General features: G+C 42.1%; 2 protein-coding genes across 2 annotated transcripts; both read right to left on the bottom strand.

Moving 5' to 3' along the window:
* Window positions 1-8,971: 8,971 nt before the first annotated feature.
* foxd1 (forkhead box D1) lies at window positions 8,972-10,848 on the bottom strand. The gene has a single exon (XM_079523813.1). It carries the CDS (start codon window positions 10,537-10,539, stop codon window positions 9,385-9,387), a length of 1,155 nt encoding a protein of 384 aa, XP_079379939.1. The 5' UTR covers window positions 10,540-10,848; the 3' UTR covers window positions 8,972-9,384.
* Window positions 10,849-17,511: 6,663 nt separating this feature from the next.
* On the bottom strand, window positions 17,512-19,485 carry LOC306940320 (E3 ubiquitin-protein ligase RNF10-like; the record flags this gene model as incomplete). Its single annotated transcript, XM_079525340.1, has 1 exon — window positions 17,512-19,485. The coding sequence occupies one exon, from the start codon at window positions 19,483-19,485 to the stop codon at window positions 17,512-17,514; it is 1,974 nt and encodes a 657-aa protein (XP_079381466.1).
* Between the last annotated feature and the right edge of the window lie 2,888 nt (window positions 19,486-22,373).

Genomic DNA, 22,373 nt, shown 5'->3' with positions numbered 1-22,373 from the left:
GCGTATGGGGGAAGAAGAAAAGTAGAGAAGGAGTGAATATTAACGCTGTGAGACTGAGTGAGAGCTGAGAAGTATCGCTATACATAACTCTACGGCACACAGATCCCCGATCAGCCGAGTTCACATCGAGGTGAGAGACAGACTGCCACAGATGTAGGGCAAATGAAAACACCCCTGGAAGTCTTCAGCTAAATAAAACATGTGCATCAACATGTCCCAGCAAGAACAGTCAGGACCTCATGGACAAATTTGGGACATCTGGATTAGGGCCAGATCAATCAAACCAAGACTATAATAGTCAGATCTAAGACGAACGTCCCTGGATGAATCATGTCAAATCATGGGAATAAATCTCTTACCAAGAATTTTCTTCACCAATGTGTTTGTGTAAAGGTGTACTAACTGCATATCCCACATTGGTTTCTATTCAATCACCCTAGGGGAATTTTTGACAGCTGCTGAAAGTTGGGTCAACAACCAAGGCAAAATGTTCTAAATGTCATTGTACTTTAAGTATAGCATGTGACGTGTCAAACTAGCAGGTTTTCATGATTCTGAATCCATTCCAAGCATTAGTTTTGCACGAAAAACACCCCTTGGTCTAAAAACGGCCATAGCCGTCATGGCCGAAGGTATCTGGCCTTTTTTTTTACATTCTTCAGTACAATTCTCAATACTTTGACTTCTACTCCACTACATCTCAGAGGAAAATATTGTACTTTTACTCCACTACAAATATTTGAAAACTTTAGTTACTATAGTTACTTTGTAGATTGTGATTATTATTACAAAACACACTAAACGCTTATTTCAGCCATTTGAATCTACAAGGTCACATGCAACAAGTGGCACTGTGAGGTTTTGTGAGCTTGTAGATCGGCTATTTTCAAAATATTGTTTATACATTTTTAACTTATGAAATGGGACATTCTGCACAATGACAATGAGTACCTGCTTTTATGTATGGTATACTTTTGAGTATATTTAGATGCTGATGTACCTTTTGTACCTCACTCAAGTACATTTTGAATACTTACCGTAGTATTTCTACATTGCAGTATAGTGATACTTTTACTCAAGTAAAACTTGACTGCAGAGCAGACACACACACACGCACATGCAGTTGCGCACATAACTCACGGTTCAGCTGGCTCATGTGAGAGAACCAACTGGACAATTTTAGAAAGGGATTAATGGTATTTCAATTAAACCTATAGCATTAACCTGTTTCACAACATGGCAGTTTGGAATGAAACGTATAGCCTATACTTATATAGCCTACTTAGTCAAAACAATAGCTTATTGATAGTGGCTCTGATTTGACACACATCAGCATGCTCAGAATAACATGTTTCCTTTTCATGCCTTTGAAGAATGGCCGTGAAATTGTGATGTTGCTTGTTAACATATATTCACTTATAGTTGGTATAGTAAATCATTGTGTGGATATATGATAGCAACAGGACATAAATTATCCTTTTTTTATACTAAAATACTAATATAATTATATATAATATTATACTAACACTAAAACACATACCAAATAAATTGTTTTAGATATGCACAGACAGACAGACAGACAGACAGACAGAATCACACACGCACGTGCACACACACACACACACACACACACACACACACACACACACACACACACACACACACACACAATGATTGAATCACTGCTGCAAAACTGCAGATCAAAGAAGACCATCTCAATAACATGTTAAAGAAAGAAAGAAAGACTGAGGATTGAGGAAGAGAATGAGCAAAAGGTTTCACAAAAGGAAAATTGGTGAAAATTCTCTCTCTCTCTCTCTCTCTCTCTCTCTCTCTCTCTCTCTCTCTCTCTCTCTCTCTCTCTCTCTCTCTCTCTCTCTCTCTCTCTCTCTCTCTCTTTCTCTCTCCTGCTCTCTAATTAGGGTCGCATTCAGCGGTGGCATTAGTTCCCAAACCGTTTTAATGTGGCGGAAAGCAGCGCTCCTTTTAGAGAGAGAGAGAGAGAGAGAGAGAGAGAGAGAGAGTGAATGGCACATGGACACATTCTGCACCTCTCCCTGGGTGGTGGTGGAACCTATTCATTCATTATTTTATTCCTTTCTTAACTATCTCTCTCTTTTTCTATTCTTTTTTTGCCCTCTTAATTCTTTGATATGTCAGAAATGTACATTAGCCTACATTCACACTAGCATTCAGATCATATCATATACATAAAGGTGCGTCCGCACTCCGCAAGTGCACACATCCAGGTGTGGTAATAGGCCTATATAACCGTGCACATGGCGTCCAGCCGTTCACCCAAATGCATATGGATCCATGTTATTCTTCCGCGAATGAACACTTTATGGTTTTCCCGTTAGCCTAATTCCCGTATCCTATATGGGGAAATAATTTGTAATTACATATATATTTTTTAAATCCAGAACTTTGTCTTTGGGAACTATATGATTTCGGGTATACGTGCAACTGCAGCATGGCGATTTGTGTTTGGAAAATTATCTTAAAAAAGTATAGGTATAAGTATAGGCCTATAGGCCTAATTGTTACGTATAAGGAAGGATATCTGACCGGGTGGTCAACAGATCAGTTTATCAGATGCATCAAACTAACTGAAAATGCGTTCTAAAAAAAAAAAGAAATAAAAATATCACGATAATCTCCCGTTAATTATAGCCTAAGCAAGTGCAATGTAGCCGCGGGGGCAATTATAAAATTGTTGTGAATCCTAATTATATGAAATGCATATTTATGTCAACATATTAGTCTTTATGCTTTATGTGTATTTAGGTCTTCATCATGTTTTACATGCAGGGGATAAACGAAATATTAATTTTGAAAATGAATTGTCAAATAAAAATATGATTGTCCATATTAGGCCTCTCAGGCAACAGGAGTTCATTATCGGTAGTAGGCGTAACATAACAGATAACAACAATATAAATAACTTCCATGTCCTTGAAGTGAATTTATAGTGTATTCAACACAGCAAACATGATAACTCAAACTTTCTCCCAAATGTAAACTAATAAACTTTAAAAGCTATATCTTAACCTTCCTTCGATAAGAAATTAGTGTAGTTTATATAGGTCTGTTGTAGGACAAAACATTCTCAATGGACCGAGTAGTAACAACAACAACAAGTCTCATGTTGCCAAACAAGACCCATGATTATATTCCTGGATATTGTTTAGCACAGAGGTCTTCAACAGGCGGTTCGGGGCCCATAGGGGGTCCTCAGACTGAGATACTGCAGATAGGGGTCGCCAAATCTTTGTATGATATGGGGACTTTATACTTTATTATTTTTTTAAACGTTATAGACTTGAGTCTTGAAATCTGATCTCGCAATGCATTTCTGGGGGGACCCGGAACATTAGCCGAAAATAGCAGATCTTCAAGCAGTGCTATTTTCTGCAAGAGGTTTGGTGTATAGGGGGGAAAAGAGCAGACCAAGTACCGAGCCAAAGGTATTGAGGGTTTTTAACAGACATAAAATGCCTGAAAACGCACATTTAACATTAATCCAATAGCGGGGCTACCTGCTTCATCTCTCTCTCTCTCTCTCTCTCTCTCTCTCTCTCTCTCTCTCTCTCTCTCTCTCTCTCTCTCTCTCTCTCTCTCTAGGAGTCCTTCATGGCCTGCAGCATGACGTTGAAGACCCTTGGCCCAAATTGGTTCTCAAAGTGGGGTCCGGGGACTTTTCTGCATGTGGTTTTGTCCACATGCAGAAAAATGTGTTAATCTAATCTTTTTTTTCTTTCTTCTTTTTTTGTTGTTGTTGGAAAGCCATGAACATTTGTGCAATTTTTTTGAATAACATTTTAACTCAAATCTTTGCTTCTTCACACACACACACACACACACACACACACACACACACACACACACACACACACACACACACACACACACACACACACTATAGTCGCCGTCGGCACGACTCGGCAGCATGCGATTTATAGTGTTGTGGTTTAGTGACCTGCATGCAGTGTGGCCTGTCAGTCAGTTGGCTAGCAGGCTACTAACTGAGCTGCTGCAACCATCAAGAGACCTGATATTCACCGTGGTGTGGATATTCTCCGTGAAAAAGCCGATATCATTATCATACAAGCCAGCATCCGGCCAGGTGAAATGAAATGAAATGATTACTATATTTACCCAGGGTATCTGGGCTAAGCTCAAGAACTTGTTTCCAGCCAGCCAGGCCCTGCTCATAGAACACATTTCGTCGTAGTGGTTCAATGCCTTGTTCAAGGGCACTTCAGCGGTGGTAATTTTAACGTGTCGGACCGCTGATTCGAACTGGCAACCTTCCGGTATCAAGACCGCTCCGCTATCCGTTCGGCCACCGCTGCCACTTAGGTCGTTTGATTTAGGCCACATGAGAGTCTCATGATGTGGCCTATAAAAAAAACACTGTAGGATAATGGGGTCTCATGATGAGTCTATAGACCCCATTAGCCTACAATGTTTTTTTTAATTCAGCCACAGCCTATAGGCATATATACATATAGGCTGATATAGACTGAGACGCAGTCCCCCCGTCCCACAAATCCTACAGGTGAGTTCATTGAACTCTGCATGGCAACACAACTGAACCTGCTATGGATGCGCGCACCTCTCATATACCCGGCTGGCGTTGAGAAACAGTAGTTGCAATAGTGATAGTGAATAACTTGTAGATCTGATATGGATTCGTGCTAAATTAATCATGACGTCTATATGAGTGCTTTATAAGTTTATAACTGCAGGCAGGAGCACCTGCATGTGCTATATAGCCTATCTAAAACAACGTTACGGCCAACATTGCTGACGTTCTGTTCTACATCGCATTGTTTACTTTTTACTTTAGTTTTTATTTTTATTTGTTAAGGCTCCACAATTTCGTTGTAGGCCTATGTCCGATTTAATGATTTATAGGCCTACTTCCTCGCACGAATAGTGTCGCGCGTCTAGACTATACGCGTTGGTAGGCCTACATTGAGTGTGTTGTTGGTCTACTCTGCACTCTGCAGCATTGCAGTGCACACTCGGGAAAACGGCAGTTTTCACGAATAATGCTCTATTATAGATAGTAACATTTGAAAACTTTAAAGTATAATCTAAACGGTCAAGATTTCATCCCAATTGTCCTATAATAGTTAGGATGAATAAAGCCTCTGGCCCTTTGTTTTGTCCAAACAGCTATACGGGTATCATACAGGAACTAAATGTCTGCTATTTTATTTTCACTCAGAAAGGTGAAGATTATTATTATTGTATTATAGCCTGCACTATAGCATTTGGCAGCAGCAAGTCTAATACTGGTATTGGCTATAGCCGTATAGTGGCGGTAAAACCATTAGGCGACTATTATTTAGCTGTTGTATAGGCTATTCTGAATTTAAAAGATGAGAAACACTGCCTGGTGTTTGATATTGATTGATTGATTGATCGATCGATCGATTGATTGATTGATTGATTGATTGGTTGATTGATTGATTGATTGAAAAGCAGACTTGCTGTCATTATATAGCAAAGCAATTAATTGATTATTATTAATAATAATATAAAGCCGAAATATTTGTCATCACCTGCACCACAAATGCATTTAGTACTCTATAGCCTATATAGGCATATAGGCCTACTTTTCCACTACAATTATTTGAAGACTTGTGAGTCGTGACTATATCACAAGTTAGGCTATACGCTGTTTTTGATTCGTATTACAAAACAAACATTAACCACTTAAACCCTATTTTTAATTGCATGGTTGGCAACAAAGTCTTATGCACCCCTGATATGCTCTGAGACGGGTGCGTATAGGCAGGGCTCAATGTATTCAGAAAACATGCACAAGTGCATAAAGACCCGCACACCGTCTGCACTTGCAATGCGAACACTTTATTTAGGCAACGTGAAGAAGGTCTTTGACCGAAACGTTGCAGACGATGTGCAGGTCTTTATGCACTTGTGCATGTTTTCTGAATACATTGCACATGCAGGTTAAATTGTATAGGCCTATTAGGCCTACATGTATACAACTTTTATAGGATCATTTTACTTTGGTACTTGAGTATACTTTAATTGATCAGCCAAAACTTTTTTCTCAAGTTTTGTTTTTCTTTTCTTTTTTTAATATAGGGCCAGGCCTTTTGTAACGGGGTGCATGTATAGGCCTACATCTAACTTGTAATCGTGTAGTATTTTATTATATACTATACTTTTATACTAATAGAGCCTATATAGTGAAAAATCGGGCTATATTATTCTACCTAAAAACGCAGCAGATGATGAACTCATGGTCCAAACTAACAGGACTTGGCTGCCTGCATGGCTAGCCTCCATGGCTATATTTCCCAATTGAATCAGTCATGTCTCGATTCCTCCCTTGTCCCTATTTAGTCATCCCTCTGACTCTGTCAGTAGCCTGTTTGTGACCTTTATGGAGAGAGAGAGAGAGAGAGAGAGAGAGAGAGAGAGAGAGAGAGAGAGAGAGAGAGAGAGAGAGAGAGAGAGAGAGGGGGGGGGGAGAGAGAGAGAGTAGTGTCCACTGTCCTCTCTCCTTGCGTGTTACATCATCATCACGCAATAAGTGTCCTCTCATGGCCTAGTGAACTGACTGTGAGCTTTTATCCTTACTACAACATAAACACTACACGCACGCACGCACGCACACACACACACACACACACACACACACACACACACACACACACACACACACACACACACACACACACACACACACACACACACACACACACACACACACACACACACACACACACACACACAGGCTACAACCTTTCTTTCAGGCTCAGCTCAGGCGAGGCGCTCATGCAGGCGAGGCTGTGACACGCATGCAGTCAGCAGCAGACCGGCACGCACGCACGCACGCACGCACGCACACACGCACACACACACACACACACACACACGCACACGCACACGCACACGCACACACCAACATCATCATCACAATCATCATCATCATCATCATCGACATCGTCATCGACATCGTCATCGGGATAGTAGCAGCCTGTGCTAGTAGCCTACACAGTAGGGCTGCTATACACACTTGAAGGGAGTCTGGGATGGTATTTAAGGGGGGGTTACTGTAATCAAAAATCTTGTAGGCCTATTAATTCTGTCTGATAGTATAATATTGGCAGCCGCATTAGGCACTATAATCCTTGTTTGTCCAGTAACAGTCACCCCATGTTTGTCTCCACTAGCCATTTAATAAACAGAAACTACATAGCCCTACATTTTCAGTCTGGACTACACATTTCGGGCAGCCAATCGGGAGAGAGAACCCATTTTTTTCAGCTTCTAACCCCTCCAAGTCGGACTTTGGGAAATGACTGGTCTATACTCTATATGGACTTTTAAGGCTTAATTGTTTAGAGAGTAGTCTGCAATGTTTGTTTAAAGAAGTGAGGCGCCCCTCACTTCACACGAGTGTGATTTTTTTTTAAATATAGTGCTCTTTGTTTTGCATCACTAAGTTAGCATGCAGACTAGAGTTCTCTCTCCACGCCATGCATCACGCATGTAGGTCCTCGGCCCCTATAGCGACGTGCCTCAGGGCATAAATAACCTGCATGCATTGCGTGCAGATATAGCGCCATATAGCTACTGTTTCATTCGTCTTATTAATGATGCACATGGCATGCATGAGCTAATTTATTTAGCCTACATTTGAGCCGCCTTGGACGCGGAGATAATAACACATGTGAGCTCGCCTGGGGCAAACTATACTTAAAGACTATATATCTCAATCTCATGTTATCTTAAATTGCAAAACTACTGTGGTGGAGCCACACTCACTCACTACGAGTAGTATATCTACTATAGGTCTATAGCCTACTCGAGTAAATTGTTTGAGAAGGCTATATGACATATAGTCCTACTTTATTTGAGTATTTACTATTTGTTGGCTATTTATGGATACTATTTTGAAGACAAATATTGCACCTTTGACTCCAGGGCCATTAGCTATAGGCTACATTATAAATGAACGAGCCCTCATCCATTCTCATTCGACCATGCATATATTATTATTATTGCAATTTGCAAACTAATACGACACCAATGAAAGATTCACGGAGGTCTACATGTCTGTTTTCTAAAGATGCCATTGCCTGCACTGCACGCAGCTGTTTGAGATTAGCACCATCCTGTTCAAAACATAGCCCCCTGTCACCCCTCGTAACACCTTGACGTCTACTATAGTACCCTGCATGCGGTAAAGACCTCATTTCACTGTTCATATATGCTATAATGTTGATGAATTGAATTAATATGGGACCACAATGGAAACAAGTCCCCAATATACGTTTTAGCCATGACTGTACCTCGTGCTGTTTACATTTCTGACAATCAATCAATCAATCAATCAATGAGGGTACAGTGTTTCCATAAAAACCAAAGGGCCACTATAATAGGATAGAGTTGTTGTTTTTATGTCTCCCTTATATATTGAACTATTAAGAACATTGAAATGAAATCTTGGCTATTTATTTTACAGTTGACAAGTGTTCATTTAATATTTAAACCATAGCATTATTCGTGAGCTTAATACTTCCGTGTTGCGTGCATGCTGCAGATCAAAACATCATCACAACATTTTGAAGAATTGGACGCTTTCTATCCCTCCAATGTGTGATGGATGACTATAAATTGCATTCATAAAAGACCAAATAATAAATGAAATAATCTGCTGCTCAAAAAGTTTGATGACATGAGTTTACAAATAAAATAGGCTATAGCCTCTTGGTGTAGCCTAGAATTCCAATGGCGTTGCATATACTTAGTTAATAAGGTTATTCCCAAACAAATTATCTTTTTGAAAAAACGATATTTATTCTTATTGAAAAACAGACTGTGTAAAAATATCACACTTCAGTTACACAATACTTGCCCCCCCAATTTTTTTTACAATGTTTTATTACTGAAATAAACACACAACTGCATATAAATGTCTGACTTTTTTTTCTCAATACAAAGTTTACAAATCAAAACAATTAAAAAAAATGTTTTGATTTGCCAATTAAAAAAAAGGAACATTGAGGTGTTTGACACAAATACATAAGCCTATTTTAAAAACCATGTGATCATTTTAAACCTCATTAAAACCCTGAACCTGAGACGCCATAATAAACAGTGACTATGGAATGGTTAAACATTTTGATTCACTCAAAACTCAACATAAATATATATATTTTTTAACAGCTTGAATAGGCCATAATAGGCACGAATATGGTTTATTTTGTATGTCCATCATCCTTGCTGCGTGATATCAAATAAAAAAAAACATACAAAAATAATCCTACCTTCAAAGAGAGGGACGTTTTTTGTTTTTGTCTCTTGGGCAAAAACTTGTAGTTTTTTAAAAGAAATTTAACAGCCGTTCACAAGTCTGTTTGGAAAGTTTTCAACCGCCGTGTGTAAGACAGCTCCCGGTCCATGGATGCTGCCATTCGGATTCGGAGGCTGGTTATTGGCCGACGCGGTGGCCAGGGATGGGGGCAACACAGTCCGGTGTGCGGTGGCGGCGGTGGGGCTTAGCGAGCCGCCGATGATACTCTCTATGGAGAAGGGGGAGCGCTGGACGGGCGAGCCGGACTTGCTCTGGATCGTCGTCGGGGCCGTCTGGATGGAGGATGGAAGCGGGGGATAAAACCTACTCCTTACCAAGTCCGTGGTGGTGGAGGCTGTGGTGGTGGGCATCAAAGATGGAGCGGGGATAACGGTTCCTCCCGTGTGGTGCTGGTGGTGCGAGTGCCTGGAATGCTGCTGCTGCTGCTGTTGTTGTTGCTGTTGTTGCTGCTGCTGCTGCTGCTGCTGAAACGCAAACAGCGCGGTGGTGTGCGTGTGGGCATGGTAAGACCCGTGGAGCTGGATGCCGTAGCCGCATCCGTACGGGCCGTAGCCGTACGCCGCGGCGGCGGCGGGGATAAAGCCGTTGTGCTCCCGCTGCAGCAGCATCAAGTCCTGCGCATGCTGCCGCTTGAAGCGCTTCCTCCGCCGCAGGAAGCTGCCGTTGTCGAACATGTCGGCGGACTCCGGGTCCAGCGTCCAGTAGTTGCCCTTGCCCGGGTTGCCCGGCTCCCGGGGAATCTTGACGAAGCAGTCGTTCAGCGACAAGTTGTGTCGGATGGAGTTCTGCCAGGCCGGGAACTTCTCCCGGTAGTACGGGAAGCGGCTGCTGATGAAGTCGCAGATCTCGCTGAGCGTGAGCCGCTTCTTGGGGCTCTGCAGGATGGACATGGTGATCAGGGCGATGTAGGAGTAGGGCGGCTTCACCAGGGTGTTCTTGCCGCTGCTGCCGCCGCTGCTGCTGCTGCCGGCCGCCTTGCCGTACGAGTCCCGGGACGACGAGCTGGTGGTGTCCAGCAAGCCGGGCGGAGAGCCGGCCAGCAGCATGCCGTCGTCCGCGTAGGAGCGCGTGATGTGGCCGGCGTCTCCATCCTCCTCCTCGCCCTCGCCGACCACGTCGATGTCGGTCTCCTCCGACAGGATGGAGGCATCGGACATCTCTGAGCTGAGAGTCATGATGGTGGGGCTCACCTCACCACCAGACCCACCGCGGAGGAAGAGATGCTGCTTTCACGAAGCTATCCCTAACCCTCCTTTCTTTTTTTCCCTTTTTTTTTCTTCTTTTTTTTTTACAAACTCATGGGAGAGAGATGGAGAGAATAGCACGTGGTAGAAGATGATAATTCTCCTATATAGTCCTCACTTTCCACATTTTTTTGTTTTTGCTTTTCGCCGACAAAAACATATACGGTCATCCGAATGTAGGTATGTCGCTGCGGTGATGTGTGACATATATACATATATATATTTGTGCAGGGAAACGTGAAAAGGGACCTTCTCTTCCAGACCTGAGTCAATCCGAAGGGCGGATCTTCTGTCTGGCTTTATACCGCCCGGCCAGATCACATGGCGCCGGGACGTCACCGACCGTGCAAAAATGAAAAAATAACAGAAAAAAGCTCTTTGAAAATTAACTGAGTGGTTTTAAGAATGTTGGTGTGGCCATGCTTTTTAGTGGTCATCCTGGTACAGTGCACATATGGCTAATCTATAAAAACCTCCCGTTTTTTTTAGGAGGGGGACATACAAAAATAGGTTATGATTAGAAAGGGCCATGGGAACAAACTAAAGCCTGTTACTTGAACCCTTGCATATATATGAATTGACTATATTAATAATTTGTAATTGGATCTGATGTGTGTGTGTGTGTGTGTGTGTGTGTGTGTGTGTGTGTGTGTGTGTGTGTGTGTGTGTGTGTGTGTGTGTGTGTGTGTGTGTGTGTGTGTGTGTGTGTGTGTGTGTGTGTGTGTGTGTGTGTGTGTGGGGTGGGGGGGGAGAGGGAGAGAGAGAGACCGATTTACACTATGGTAGGCAGGTTATTGCTTCTATTTGGTGCGTTTTACTTCTATTAGGCAGCTATAGGCTATGTGTTGATGTATTGTATTTGTATTGAGCAAAGATTAGTTGTATATAGGCCTATATACTACTAGAGTATTGCAAATTGTGTATAGCTATATAGTCTACACCATGCACCACAGTCAGTTGCGTGAGTTATAGCTAGATAGCCGCGAGCATTTGTGTTGTAGAGTCAAGTGTTCGCTCCGATGTGTGCTCGCATCAGACACGCAAAGCATGAGAGCACGAAAATAAGGAGCTATGCCGTGTGTAGGCGGCTGTATGCACTTTATATGCAGACATGCAGTGGTGCAAGAAGTAGGTTGGCTGCTCAGATGTTTTTCTACACAATACAATACAATAATATACAACAATACTTACTTCCAAAAAGGCCTGTATTCAAATTGACTTCTTGAATGACAAACGTATTGGCATAGACTTACATTGCCAAAGTGGGCAAAACATAGGCCAGATTTTTCTTGGGCATATATATATATATTTTTTTAAAGAGCTGCTCTATCTTGTATAGATTGGCTATTTTCGGATAGTCGAAACATAAGTGCATATATGCCAAATATTACTTGGCTAAAGCAAATATTCATCCACATCGGCAAAAGTAGCTATACTAAAGCCGTCAAATAATGTTATAGTGTCGTAAAAAGTATACAATGTTTGCCTATAATATGGCTATAGTGGACTAGAAGTATAAAATATTATAGGCCTATGCAACTTTACTGAAGTAAAAGTATAGGCCTATTCTTCGTAGCATTAGACCTACAGCCTCGCTGCCTATATGAGCCTGTGGTGGTATAGGCTATAGCCTCATAGAGGCTATACTTTCATCCGCTGCAGCGCCATGTGCAAAGAAACTTGTTAAGTTCAAGGTTTTCATGCTATACCTGTACCGTCAAACCCCGCATGCAGGCTATTCATTTAACTGTGTATATAATTATTATTTTGTCAAAACCTCTAATTGTTGTACTTTACACACACACACACACACACACACACACACACACACACACACACACACACACACACACACACACACACACACACACACACACACACACACACACACACACACACATACACACAACCACATTCACTTTCACTTATAGTTCGGGAACATGTGTGCATGAGCTTGTAGCCTCTATCGTCTATTAAATAGACTTTATTTATTTATTTATTTATTTATTTATTTATTTATTTATTTATTTATTTATTTATTTATGTATTTATTTATTTATTTATTTATTTATTTATTTATTTATTTATTTATTTATTTATTTATTTAAATTGTCTACTTTTGTGACACTGTAGTGTGACATTTAGTGAATTCTTAATTCATACAAAGTTGACATAATGGAGATATGAGTTTTCATATGATATGAACAACTGAGGATTTTACTATAGCTGCAACACTTGAAATCCATGCACTATAAAGTGTGTTAATTATGAAAAACATTTAAATGTATAGCCTTTATGTTTTTTAATATCCATTTGTCACTATTCACATTCAATATTGTATAGCATATAAGAATCATTTTATTAAAAAGTAAAACAAGAACGCATATAATTCAGCATAATTATGGCGAGACTCCATGCATGGTTTAGCTATCAGGATTATAAGTTTTGCAATTGTTTATAGGCATACTTTTTTTTTTTAAGTTTCCTATTTTTTCTCATTGACAAAGAAAAAGTCCTGCTTTTTACATGAAATTTGCATCCAAATAATGTGTTATTAATTATGTTATGCAGGCGTTTAAGTATACGAGAGATGGCCATATCTCCCTTTTCTGTAAGTGTAAAATGGAAAAACATATATTGTCCGAATTTAAAGTGTGTTGTTTGGCTTGCGTGCTTTCTCCTTTCTTCTAGGGAAACGTATAGGAAAATGTTTCTTCTCACAACAATAATGAACAATCACAAGCATAGGCCTACGACTCGAGGAACTCAGGAACAACAGGTCATGAGAAGTATATAATTAAATATCCATTCTAATTCTGATATAGGCTACTCAAGTCTCAAGTTAACCATGTGCACCCCATAGGCCACATCCCTGGTCTGAGGGCGGTGGGGAGAACGCCGAAAATAGCCGATCTACAAGACACCTTGTTGTGGGCTCCTGGAAGGATCGGCTATTTTCGGCTTAAAAAACAAACAATACAACGCATAGTATTGGGTATTTCCCAAGGCTTCGGCTAAGATATTTGGTCTGGGAAATGAGCGGGCCAAGTAGGCCTACAAAGCCAACTCAGGTCAAGTTGGCCGGTGAATGCTTTTCATATCAGATTGTTGCCTCCTGTTAACTTTTGAAAAGCCACCATTTACATAAATAGCTCCATCTAGCGTTCAACTTGTTTCCTGCAGGCCTTTAAGGATGATTGATATCGAGGCCTCTTTTAAAGTTAAAGTTCTTAGTTTGCTCTTAGTTATAATTCATGAAGTTATATCTTGTTATGATGTGTCGACCTATATGTAGGCCTACTTATTGTACTTAAAATAATGAGCTTAGCCTATTCATGTTATAAGTCACATAACATTAAAAAACAACACATTTGGCTTTATAATCCAGCACAGTCTATTGTCATATATAAGGTATAGTTTTCCACTAAGCACAATAGCAATACAATGTGTCAACAAACAGCATTTTTAAATTAGCAGCCTATACATAAATGGAAAAAAGACATTTATTTCAGCATGCTATAGATATCAATATCGTTGATTATAGTCTAAATACAAAAAAACAAATATACCCAAATACTTTTTACAACTATTATTTTTAACAGGCTATTATAGTGGCCTGTATGTTATTATTATTATATATATATTTTTAAATCTACTGCTCTAAATCTTGAACAGTAAATAATTCCGTTCCGTTTTAGAGTTGCTCCCAATGTGGGACTTATTAAATAGAGTGTAAACTTTTATAGATTTTTATAAATCTTTTCAAGCTGCCGCATTTTTATTCCATTTAATCGAATCATTGTGACATCGTTCCCATAAAACGAAAATAAACATCCGTGATATCTCGGCCACTAAAATGGTGAAGTTTGAATTCATTTTGCCCGCACATGATGCAGGCAAGGTTTTGTTATTATTTATTATTGTTGATGTATAGAAAGGTTTATTTTATATACTGTTTATCAACCTCTGATCCGGGGACCCCCAGTGGTCCAAATGGACCCTTTAAGGGTCTGTAACTCTGAGACTGTATTTCAATTGTTTTGATAGCGTACTTTATACGTCTATCTCAGAGGCAAATGTCATATAGTTGTTACTCCAATTGTTTGACGGCTTTATTATAGGCTATATGCCTAGTTATTTTTTGCAAAATAGCAGACCTCACAGTGTCTCTTTATGCGTTGTGAGTGAGCTTGTAAATCCGCTATTCTCAAAAGATTTGTATAAAGCATTTTGAAACAAGGCGACGTTCTATGAGCACTTTTACTTTTGATGCCAATATTGTTGGCTGTACTGTACTCATGTGAATACAGAACTTTTAGCCTATACTTGTACGCCTGAGAGTATTGTTATATGCCTAACTTATACTTAAGTTTAAAAAAAAATACTTCTTCACGGTCCATCACTGATCAATCAATAAATTCAATACAATTTGAGAATCATGACTCCTCCTCCTCAGCCTCCTATGGTTTTTCGCTAAATTCGCTGCAGTCTTGGTCTCTTTATTGTATAAATTTAAAATAGGGGTGATTTTTTTCCCCTTCTTCCCCCTCCGGAGCATGACAGCACAGCACGTAAAGCAGCTTGCTCGCATGTGTGGTATAAAAACCACTTCTGAAAAGTGTTCCCTAAAAAAATCCCCCTCCTCTCCTCCGCCGATGGAGGAAGAAGGGTGTTTCCGTGCCACCGGGTACCACCAAGAATAAAGCACTTACACCCCCCCCAACTCACACACACACACACACACACACACACACACACACACGACACACACTTCCTTCAACATGCCTCCCCGCGGCCTTGCTCTGACAAAACCCATGAATGTCACCGCAACTGTGTCGGTCGGTCCATATAATACAAGGCATGTAATTCACATGTATCACGTAAAAAGGCAGCACAATAATATAACTGTCAGGTGGAAACCTCTTCTCTTGCTTATATAAGTTCGAGACAAAACCGTTATCTGGGTTCCAAATATCCAATGTATAGCTATTATTTAAGCTTATAATATAGGCTGCTTTTCATTATTTGGTTCAATATAAGAGCACACTTATCCGACTTAACAAAAATAGCTCACAAGTTCTGAGCTTAAAGATCCATGTTTTGTTCCGAGGAGGACATCATATAATGAAAATAAAAACTAACAAGTTGAAATTATGGAGGCTTCTGGCCGACAGCATGAGCGAAGTTAAAAGATTGTGCGTGTGCTGTAAATGTATTTAAGACATACATCGGCAGCGGGTTATATAGCCGTACATGACCTGTTTGAATGTTTAATTTATTTATTTTTATTTCAAGACCTTTAATTCGGTTGGTTGATGGTGTATATATAAGTATATAGGCCTATAAGGGCGCACTAGGCCTCAAACTGTTGGTTGTTGGGGCGTTTACCTTAATTTTGATCATACATTCATAATTAAACATTATAGCTATCTAGCTGGATTTTGTCACATAAAAAGAGATATCGTCTACGACACGAAACATGTTTTCAAAAGCCTACTTTATCAAAACAGGCTAGGCTATACATTTCAGCAGATTGATATGCCAAATGTGCGAAAAAATTAAAAAACGCATTGAATTATTATTATTATAGGCTATGCCATGAAAGTTATGACTTCAGCAATAGTTAAGTAGCCTATAGCCGTAGGCTATCTGGATACAACATTGTTTCTAAACTTCAGGTCCATGACCGTGGTCCCCGAATCAGCGAATGGACCCCCATTGGGTTCAATTTTGTATCCTACACTCTCGGAGTTACACACCCGTGAGGGTACGTTTGATCCCCGGGGGGTCCCCCGGAGGCGGAGCCCCGACCAGACATTGAGAAACTGTTACCTCGTTTCCACATTAGGCTGCTCTTCGGTCAACACTCTGGGCAACAAGTGCTGTAGCCTGGGTTTAATGCTGTAGATTTAGTTGACCATAGTCGACATTTAAGATGACTAAAATGTGAGAACTAAATCAAAATTCACTGTCAAAATGAACACTGTGGACAGGCCAACCACATTTCCACATCACATGAATTGTCTGAGCATCCATCCGTCCATCTTCAACCGCTTATCCATAGTCGGGTCGCGGGGGCAACAGCTCCACCAGAGTGTTCCAGACTTCCCTCTCCAGAGCAACATTAGTGACTTCCTGGGGGATCCCGAGACGTTCCAAGGCCATGTGAGTCTGTGTGTTTCCTCCAACTGCGCCTTGGTCTTCCCCGGGGTCTCGTCCCGCAGTGGGACGTGCCTCGAGGTTGTGGTGGGCTGGTCTGGGCCAAATTCGTGCGAAAATGACCGGGCCGAAGTTTTGTCCCAGTCCAGCCCTGTATGGTTAGCACACTCTATAGTACATTATATGGTCAGCACTCTATAGTAGGGAAGATTATCCAAAAAAAGAAAGAAAAAAAGTGATATTTGAATTAAGTGAAATCACTGTATATACCTTTAACACTTATTTTGACAGAAAATATCACTTATACTCCCTTTAAGCCCTATAATAGAAACTAGCTGATCTACAAGCTCAATATGCTTGTACTGTATGTCGGCTGTTTTCACATTCTTTGATATTTTCTTTTAGGGAAAAAATAATGTCTTTGGACATTTGAAAAAAAAGAAGAAAAAAAAAGAAATATTTCATATTTTTGGGAACCTTTTTGCTTTAGGAAAAAAATAAAAAAAATAATTGCCTATACACTTATGACCAAAAATGGCTCTGGGATGCAGACCTTTAGAATAGTAATATAGTATGCGGTGCCGTTTTTGAAAAATAAAAAATAAAACAAAAATAAAATCGTATACTGCCTGTTAACCATTTTCTGCATTCACTACGAGTGTATAGCCTATATGCCGCATGTCATGCAGGGAATAATTATGGTATACCGTCTGAAAAAGCTATAGACTACAGCACTGGTGTTGTCTACTTTGTGCGGACGGCCATGGACGTGCTGATCAGAAGCTTCTGATACTTCTGCTTTTTCTTTTTCTTTCCGCCGCCTCTTTCATCGCCGGGCTCAACCTGCACGGCTTGTGGAGGAGCAGTGTCCACCACGCTGTCCAGCTGCAGAAGCTGTTCGAAGGCCTGGCTGAAAGACGTCTGGAAGTCTGGGACACCGTCGACCCCCTCATCGTCAGACTCATCACTCACCCAGGGCCCTGCACCACGGCCGCCGTCGCCTCTGTCTTTACCAACTTTCAGCATCCGTGCAAAGGACATGCATGTCGGGTTGTCCTCCATGCTACTGCCTGCACTAGATGCAGTGCTTTGTCCACCCAGACACGGGAACGCGTCGTTCCAGAGCGGCCCGTCATCGCCTCTGCGGGTTGCACCACCTTTCAGCCTATGTGCATAGGACGTGACGCTGCAGTCATCCTCCACGCGGTCCTGCACAACAGATGAAGCACTCTGTCCGTCCAGACGAGGGAACGTCCCCTCAGATGACGGCGAAGGAGGAGCCGGATGACCGTCCGGGTATTCGGGGAGGGCACTGTCGTGAGGCGGTGACTCGAACGCCGGGAACTGCTCAAGGTTGGTCAGACCCAGACGCACCTTCGGATAGTTCCTCCATTTCTGGTTCTCCTCCCTCTCGATACGCTTCTCCCTGCGCCGCTCATCGCTCGCCTTCTTCGCTTTGAGGTTCCGTCTTTGCTCCAGCTCATCCGCAAAGGCGTCCAGAGTTTCCTTGGACACGACGGGCGGCCGCAAGTCTAGCTCACAGATGCTGTACTCGCAGGTGAGAGGAAGGTGAGCCAGAAAGCGGTGCCTGCGGCGGACGTCTTCCGTGACCGAGTGTCCCTTTATCTCCACCAGTGTGGCAGTGATGGTGTCCGGGCAGTCCTCCAAGCTGCCGCACTCGTGCACGAGGCAGCGCACGTTCAGCGGGTGCAGGAACATCTCCTGGCAGTCCTCAGCTTGGTAGAAATAGTGGTAGGGTCCATGTGCCACGGTGGCTGGTGGGCGGCCTGCACGTCTCGCCTGACCAGAAGGGGTGCTCACCTCAATAGGTGGGGGCTCTGGAGCAGCAGGTTCTTCTTTCACACTCTCCTGAATGCCAGTAGGGGGGTCCGCGTCCTCACAGGTTGCCTCCTCTGGGGTCTCGGACACCTCATCGTCAAAGGCAGAGGAGTAGACCAGCTCGGGCCTGATGGTACTGCTGCTTGTGGTCATCGCCTCCTTCACAAGGGAAGCAGGTTCGTCCAGAGTGAACGAGGAGCGCAATTTCAGTTTCTTCAACGCAGCTTCCTCTCTCAGCCGCAAGAGGCGCAGGGCACTCTGGATGAAACGGGAGGAACCCTCGTCCGCCTCTTGACTGAGACGTGCCTGCAGGGCAGCCTTCTCTCTCGCCACCAGGCTCAGCACCTGTTGCGGAGAGGCCAGCAGCAGCTTGGAGTACGGGCCAAGACACGTGTCTTCAAATCGAACCGGTTCCTCCACCTTCACCCACCGAGCGCTGGGCATGGCCACGAGAGCTCCCCTTTCTCGGCGCGTCAGACGCATGGTGATGAGATCGCCCACCGCGTACTGCCTGGTCACCGTCACCACCACGCTCCGGAGGGCAGCGGTGTGCACGGCCTCGTGGCAGAGGGGACATTTGGCCCAGCTCGTGTCGCTGAGCGACAGGTAGTGCAGCATGCACGGCAGGCAGAAGATGTGACCGCATCGCGTGATGTTGGCCGCCAGCGGCGGATACAGGCAGATGGGGCACAGGGGCACCTCGTGGCTGTAGATGCACACCTGCTGCACCCAGTCCCAGTTAACCAGCGTGTCCGGGTCGGTGAAGTTAGCTGTATAGTCCTGGTCATCGCTCACCACAAACTGGCAATTGGCCTGCAGGAAAAGTTCCTTGTTGAAGGGCCTGTGGGGGTGGCCCCACTTGGGGGGGTGGTACTGCATGTTCCTGTGCGGGGCCCCGCGTCCTCTATCTGTTACCCCACATTGGAATTTTCCACTTCGCAGACGGGGTTTCTTGTAATCATTCTTGTTGTTCTGTGAATCGGCATAATGATGAGAGCCTTTAAAACTGTCGTGTCTTGGGAATGGTAGGGCCAACAATTGATTGGATACTCTGTGATTATTATTACACTTGCCATTTGTTTTGGGTTGGGAATTGTGGGATACAGTGCCAGTGGAACGTGAAAATGAAACGTTGCTGACGTTGGTATCAATGGCGAATGTAGGCTGAAGAGAGAGAGAGAATGGATGCCCACTGACCGGAGCAGAGAGGATGAATGCCCTGCGCTGAACGGAGACAAAACCACAAAAATGGCAGCTGTTTCTAGAGGAAAAACACTATAACACGACAAGGACGCCGAAGTTAACTACAAAATTTACAATTAGAATTAGAACAACAACTTTGAAAAGCAGTATTTATACTACCAGTGGACAGCATCAGAGCTAGTGTCATGGATATAATGTCCATATATGGGCATATACTGATGACATCAGGGATTAACCATTCAACTTCAAACTTGAGTTTCATAGAGCGAGCCCGAGGGAGTGCGGTGCCCAGCATGAAGTTGGTCAGATACAGTATAGGCCAACTTCATCACAAAATAATCATATATGAACCGGGATCCCCCCCAGTGACAATTGGAATGTAGGACTTGAGGCATAGTTTGACTCGGTTCCACAGATAAATATTGTGAAAATAGTTCATCTACAAGCTCACAACGTGAGGCGTTGTGAAGCGTTGTGACCTTGTAGATGTAACCCATATATTATCCTATATACAATGTTTGTTTTTAGTTCAATGTTTGTTTTAATAACACCATTGACAATGAAGGGAAAATGTACGTCATCTTGTCCCTGACCCAAACATTAAATGCCATTAACAAATGTTTGTTTTACATCACCATTACATCACCTAATCAACATGAGTTAGATTTCAAATTAGCGCCCCTCACTTCACACGGGTGTGATTTTTTAATTATATCTTAAATTACAATTTGGCCAATGTTTGACCAGTTTTTATAGTTTGTTGATTATACTTTTAATGCAATAACCGTCTTTTTTCATTTCATTTCTTGTCTTTTCTTCATTTTTGTGTGTGAAAATAGCAGATCTACAACGCGAGGCGTTGTGAGCTTGTAGATCGGCTATTGTCACAATCTTTTCCTCGTTCTTATATCTCTCTATCTGTATGTATGATGATGTTTGATGATAAGAGCGCACCTCACTTCACACGAGTGTGATTTTTTAAAAGGTATTAAATGTCCTAAAATTGTCACTTTATTGTCATCTGGATCTGGGGACCCCCCAACATCATGTGGGGGTCCCGACTCACAGGTTGAGAACCATGTACTGATTGATTGATTGATTGATTGACATTTTTATTTCACAGTATATTTAGTATAATGGGTACATTTAAAACGAAAGCACAAGTCAATAGAAAAACGGATCAATATGCCAATAGGCTTATATGGAGATCCAGCTGTCCAGAACCACCGGCCCAACCAATATGCACATATATGGGCATATACTGGTGTCATAATGATCTCCATATATGGGCATAAAAGTGACAAAAGTGACATAATAATCTCCATATATGGGCATAAAAGGGACAAGGACAGACAGACCATATTATAGGCACAAAGGGACAGACAGGCAGGCAGGCAGGCAGGCAGGCAGACAGACAGACAGACAGACAGACAGACAGACAGACAGACAGACAGACAGACAGACAGACAGACAGACAGACAGACAGACAGACAGACAGACAGACAGACTTGAATCGTTCCAGAGTCTGAACAGAAACTAGTGGGATTCTACATGAGCCTGGTGACACACAGCACAGAAAAGTCCGCAATGATTGGTCCAGTGGCTTGCGAGATTATCTCCACATAGACGGACAGACTCTTAAGGGCTCTATTTTCGTCCATGCTAAACCCTTTATCCCTAAACTTTTTTGCCTATTTTGAAAAACATTTTGAATAGTTAAAATAGCCAATCTACAAGCTCACTGTCGATGTAGAACGGCTAGTTGAACTATTCAAAAATGTTTTTCAAAATAAACCATAAAAAAAAGATTGAAACAAATTAAAAGACAGAAGAGTATATGTGAATAAGTGGTAAGTAAGTATTATGTATTAAGTAAGAAAGCAAGTAGCCTACGTAAAGGACAGAGAAAAAGCAAAAGCATCCTGTTTAAACAACCAAGCTACAAGAATTTTGTTCAAAACAGGCCACACCTGCGAACTTTAGATGTCAATCTAGCCAATCAGGATGGAATATGACAAATCAAACAGATTCATCTTGATCACATGACTATAGAGATCATGTGCACTGAATTGCATGAAATATTGATAAAATCTGAAGGAGTAATATACAAACATTTTTATTTGTGTGCTTCACAATAATGTTACATTTGGGAGTTGGCTAAGATTTGATACTGTATGTGCAGCATGCTTACAATTTTGGACTACCTCCATTTCCAAACAGACCCTCATGAGGTTCAGTATCAGTATCATGGTCAATATCATGTCAGCATCCGTATCATGTCAGTATCATGTTTTGGTCCGTATCATGGTCAGCATCATGGTTACTATCATGGTCAGTATCTGAGGTCCGTATCAGTATCATAGTCAATATCATGGTCAGTAATATCATGTCAGCATCATGGTCAGTATCATGTTTTGGTCCGTATCATGGCCAGCATCATGGTTACTATCATGGTCAGTATCATGGTCCGTATCAGTATCATGGTCAGTAATAATGCCCGCATCATGGTCAGTATCATGTCAGCTTCATGGTCAGTATCAGTAGCATGGTCAGTATCATGTCAG

This window comes from Electrona antarctica (assembly GCF_951216825.1).
Source record: "Electrona antarctica genome assembly, chromosome: 16".
Classification (NCBI taxonomy): domain Eukaryota; kingdom Metazoa; phylum Chordata; class Actinopteri; order Myctophiformes; family Myctophidae; genus Electrona; species Electrona antarctica.
This window is presented reverse-complemented; position numbering and strand designations above follow the sequence as displayed.

What these genes read in the sequence shown, in the direction of transcription:
- foxd1 (XM_079523813.1), bottom strand. Translation starts at nt 10,539, where the DNA reads ATGACTCTCAGCTCAGAGATGTCCGATGCCTCCATCCTGTCGGAGGAG.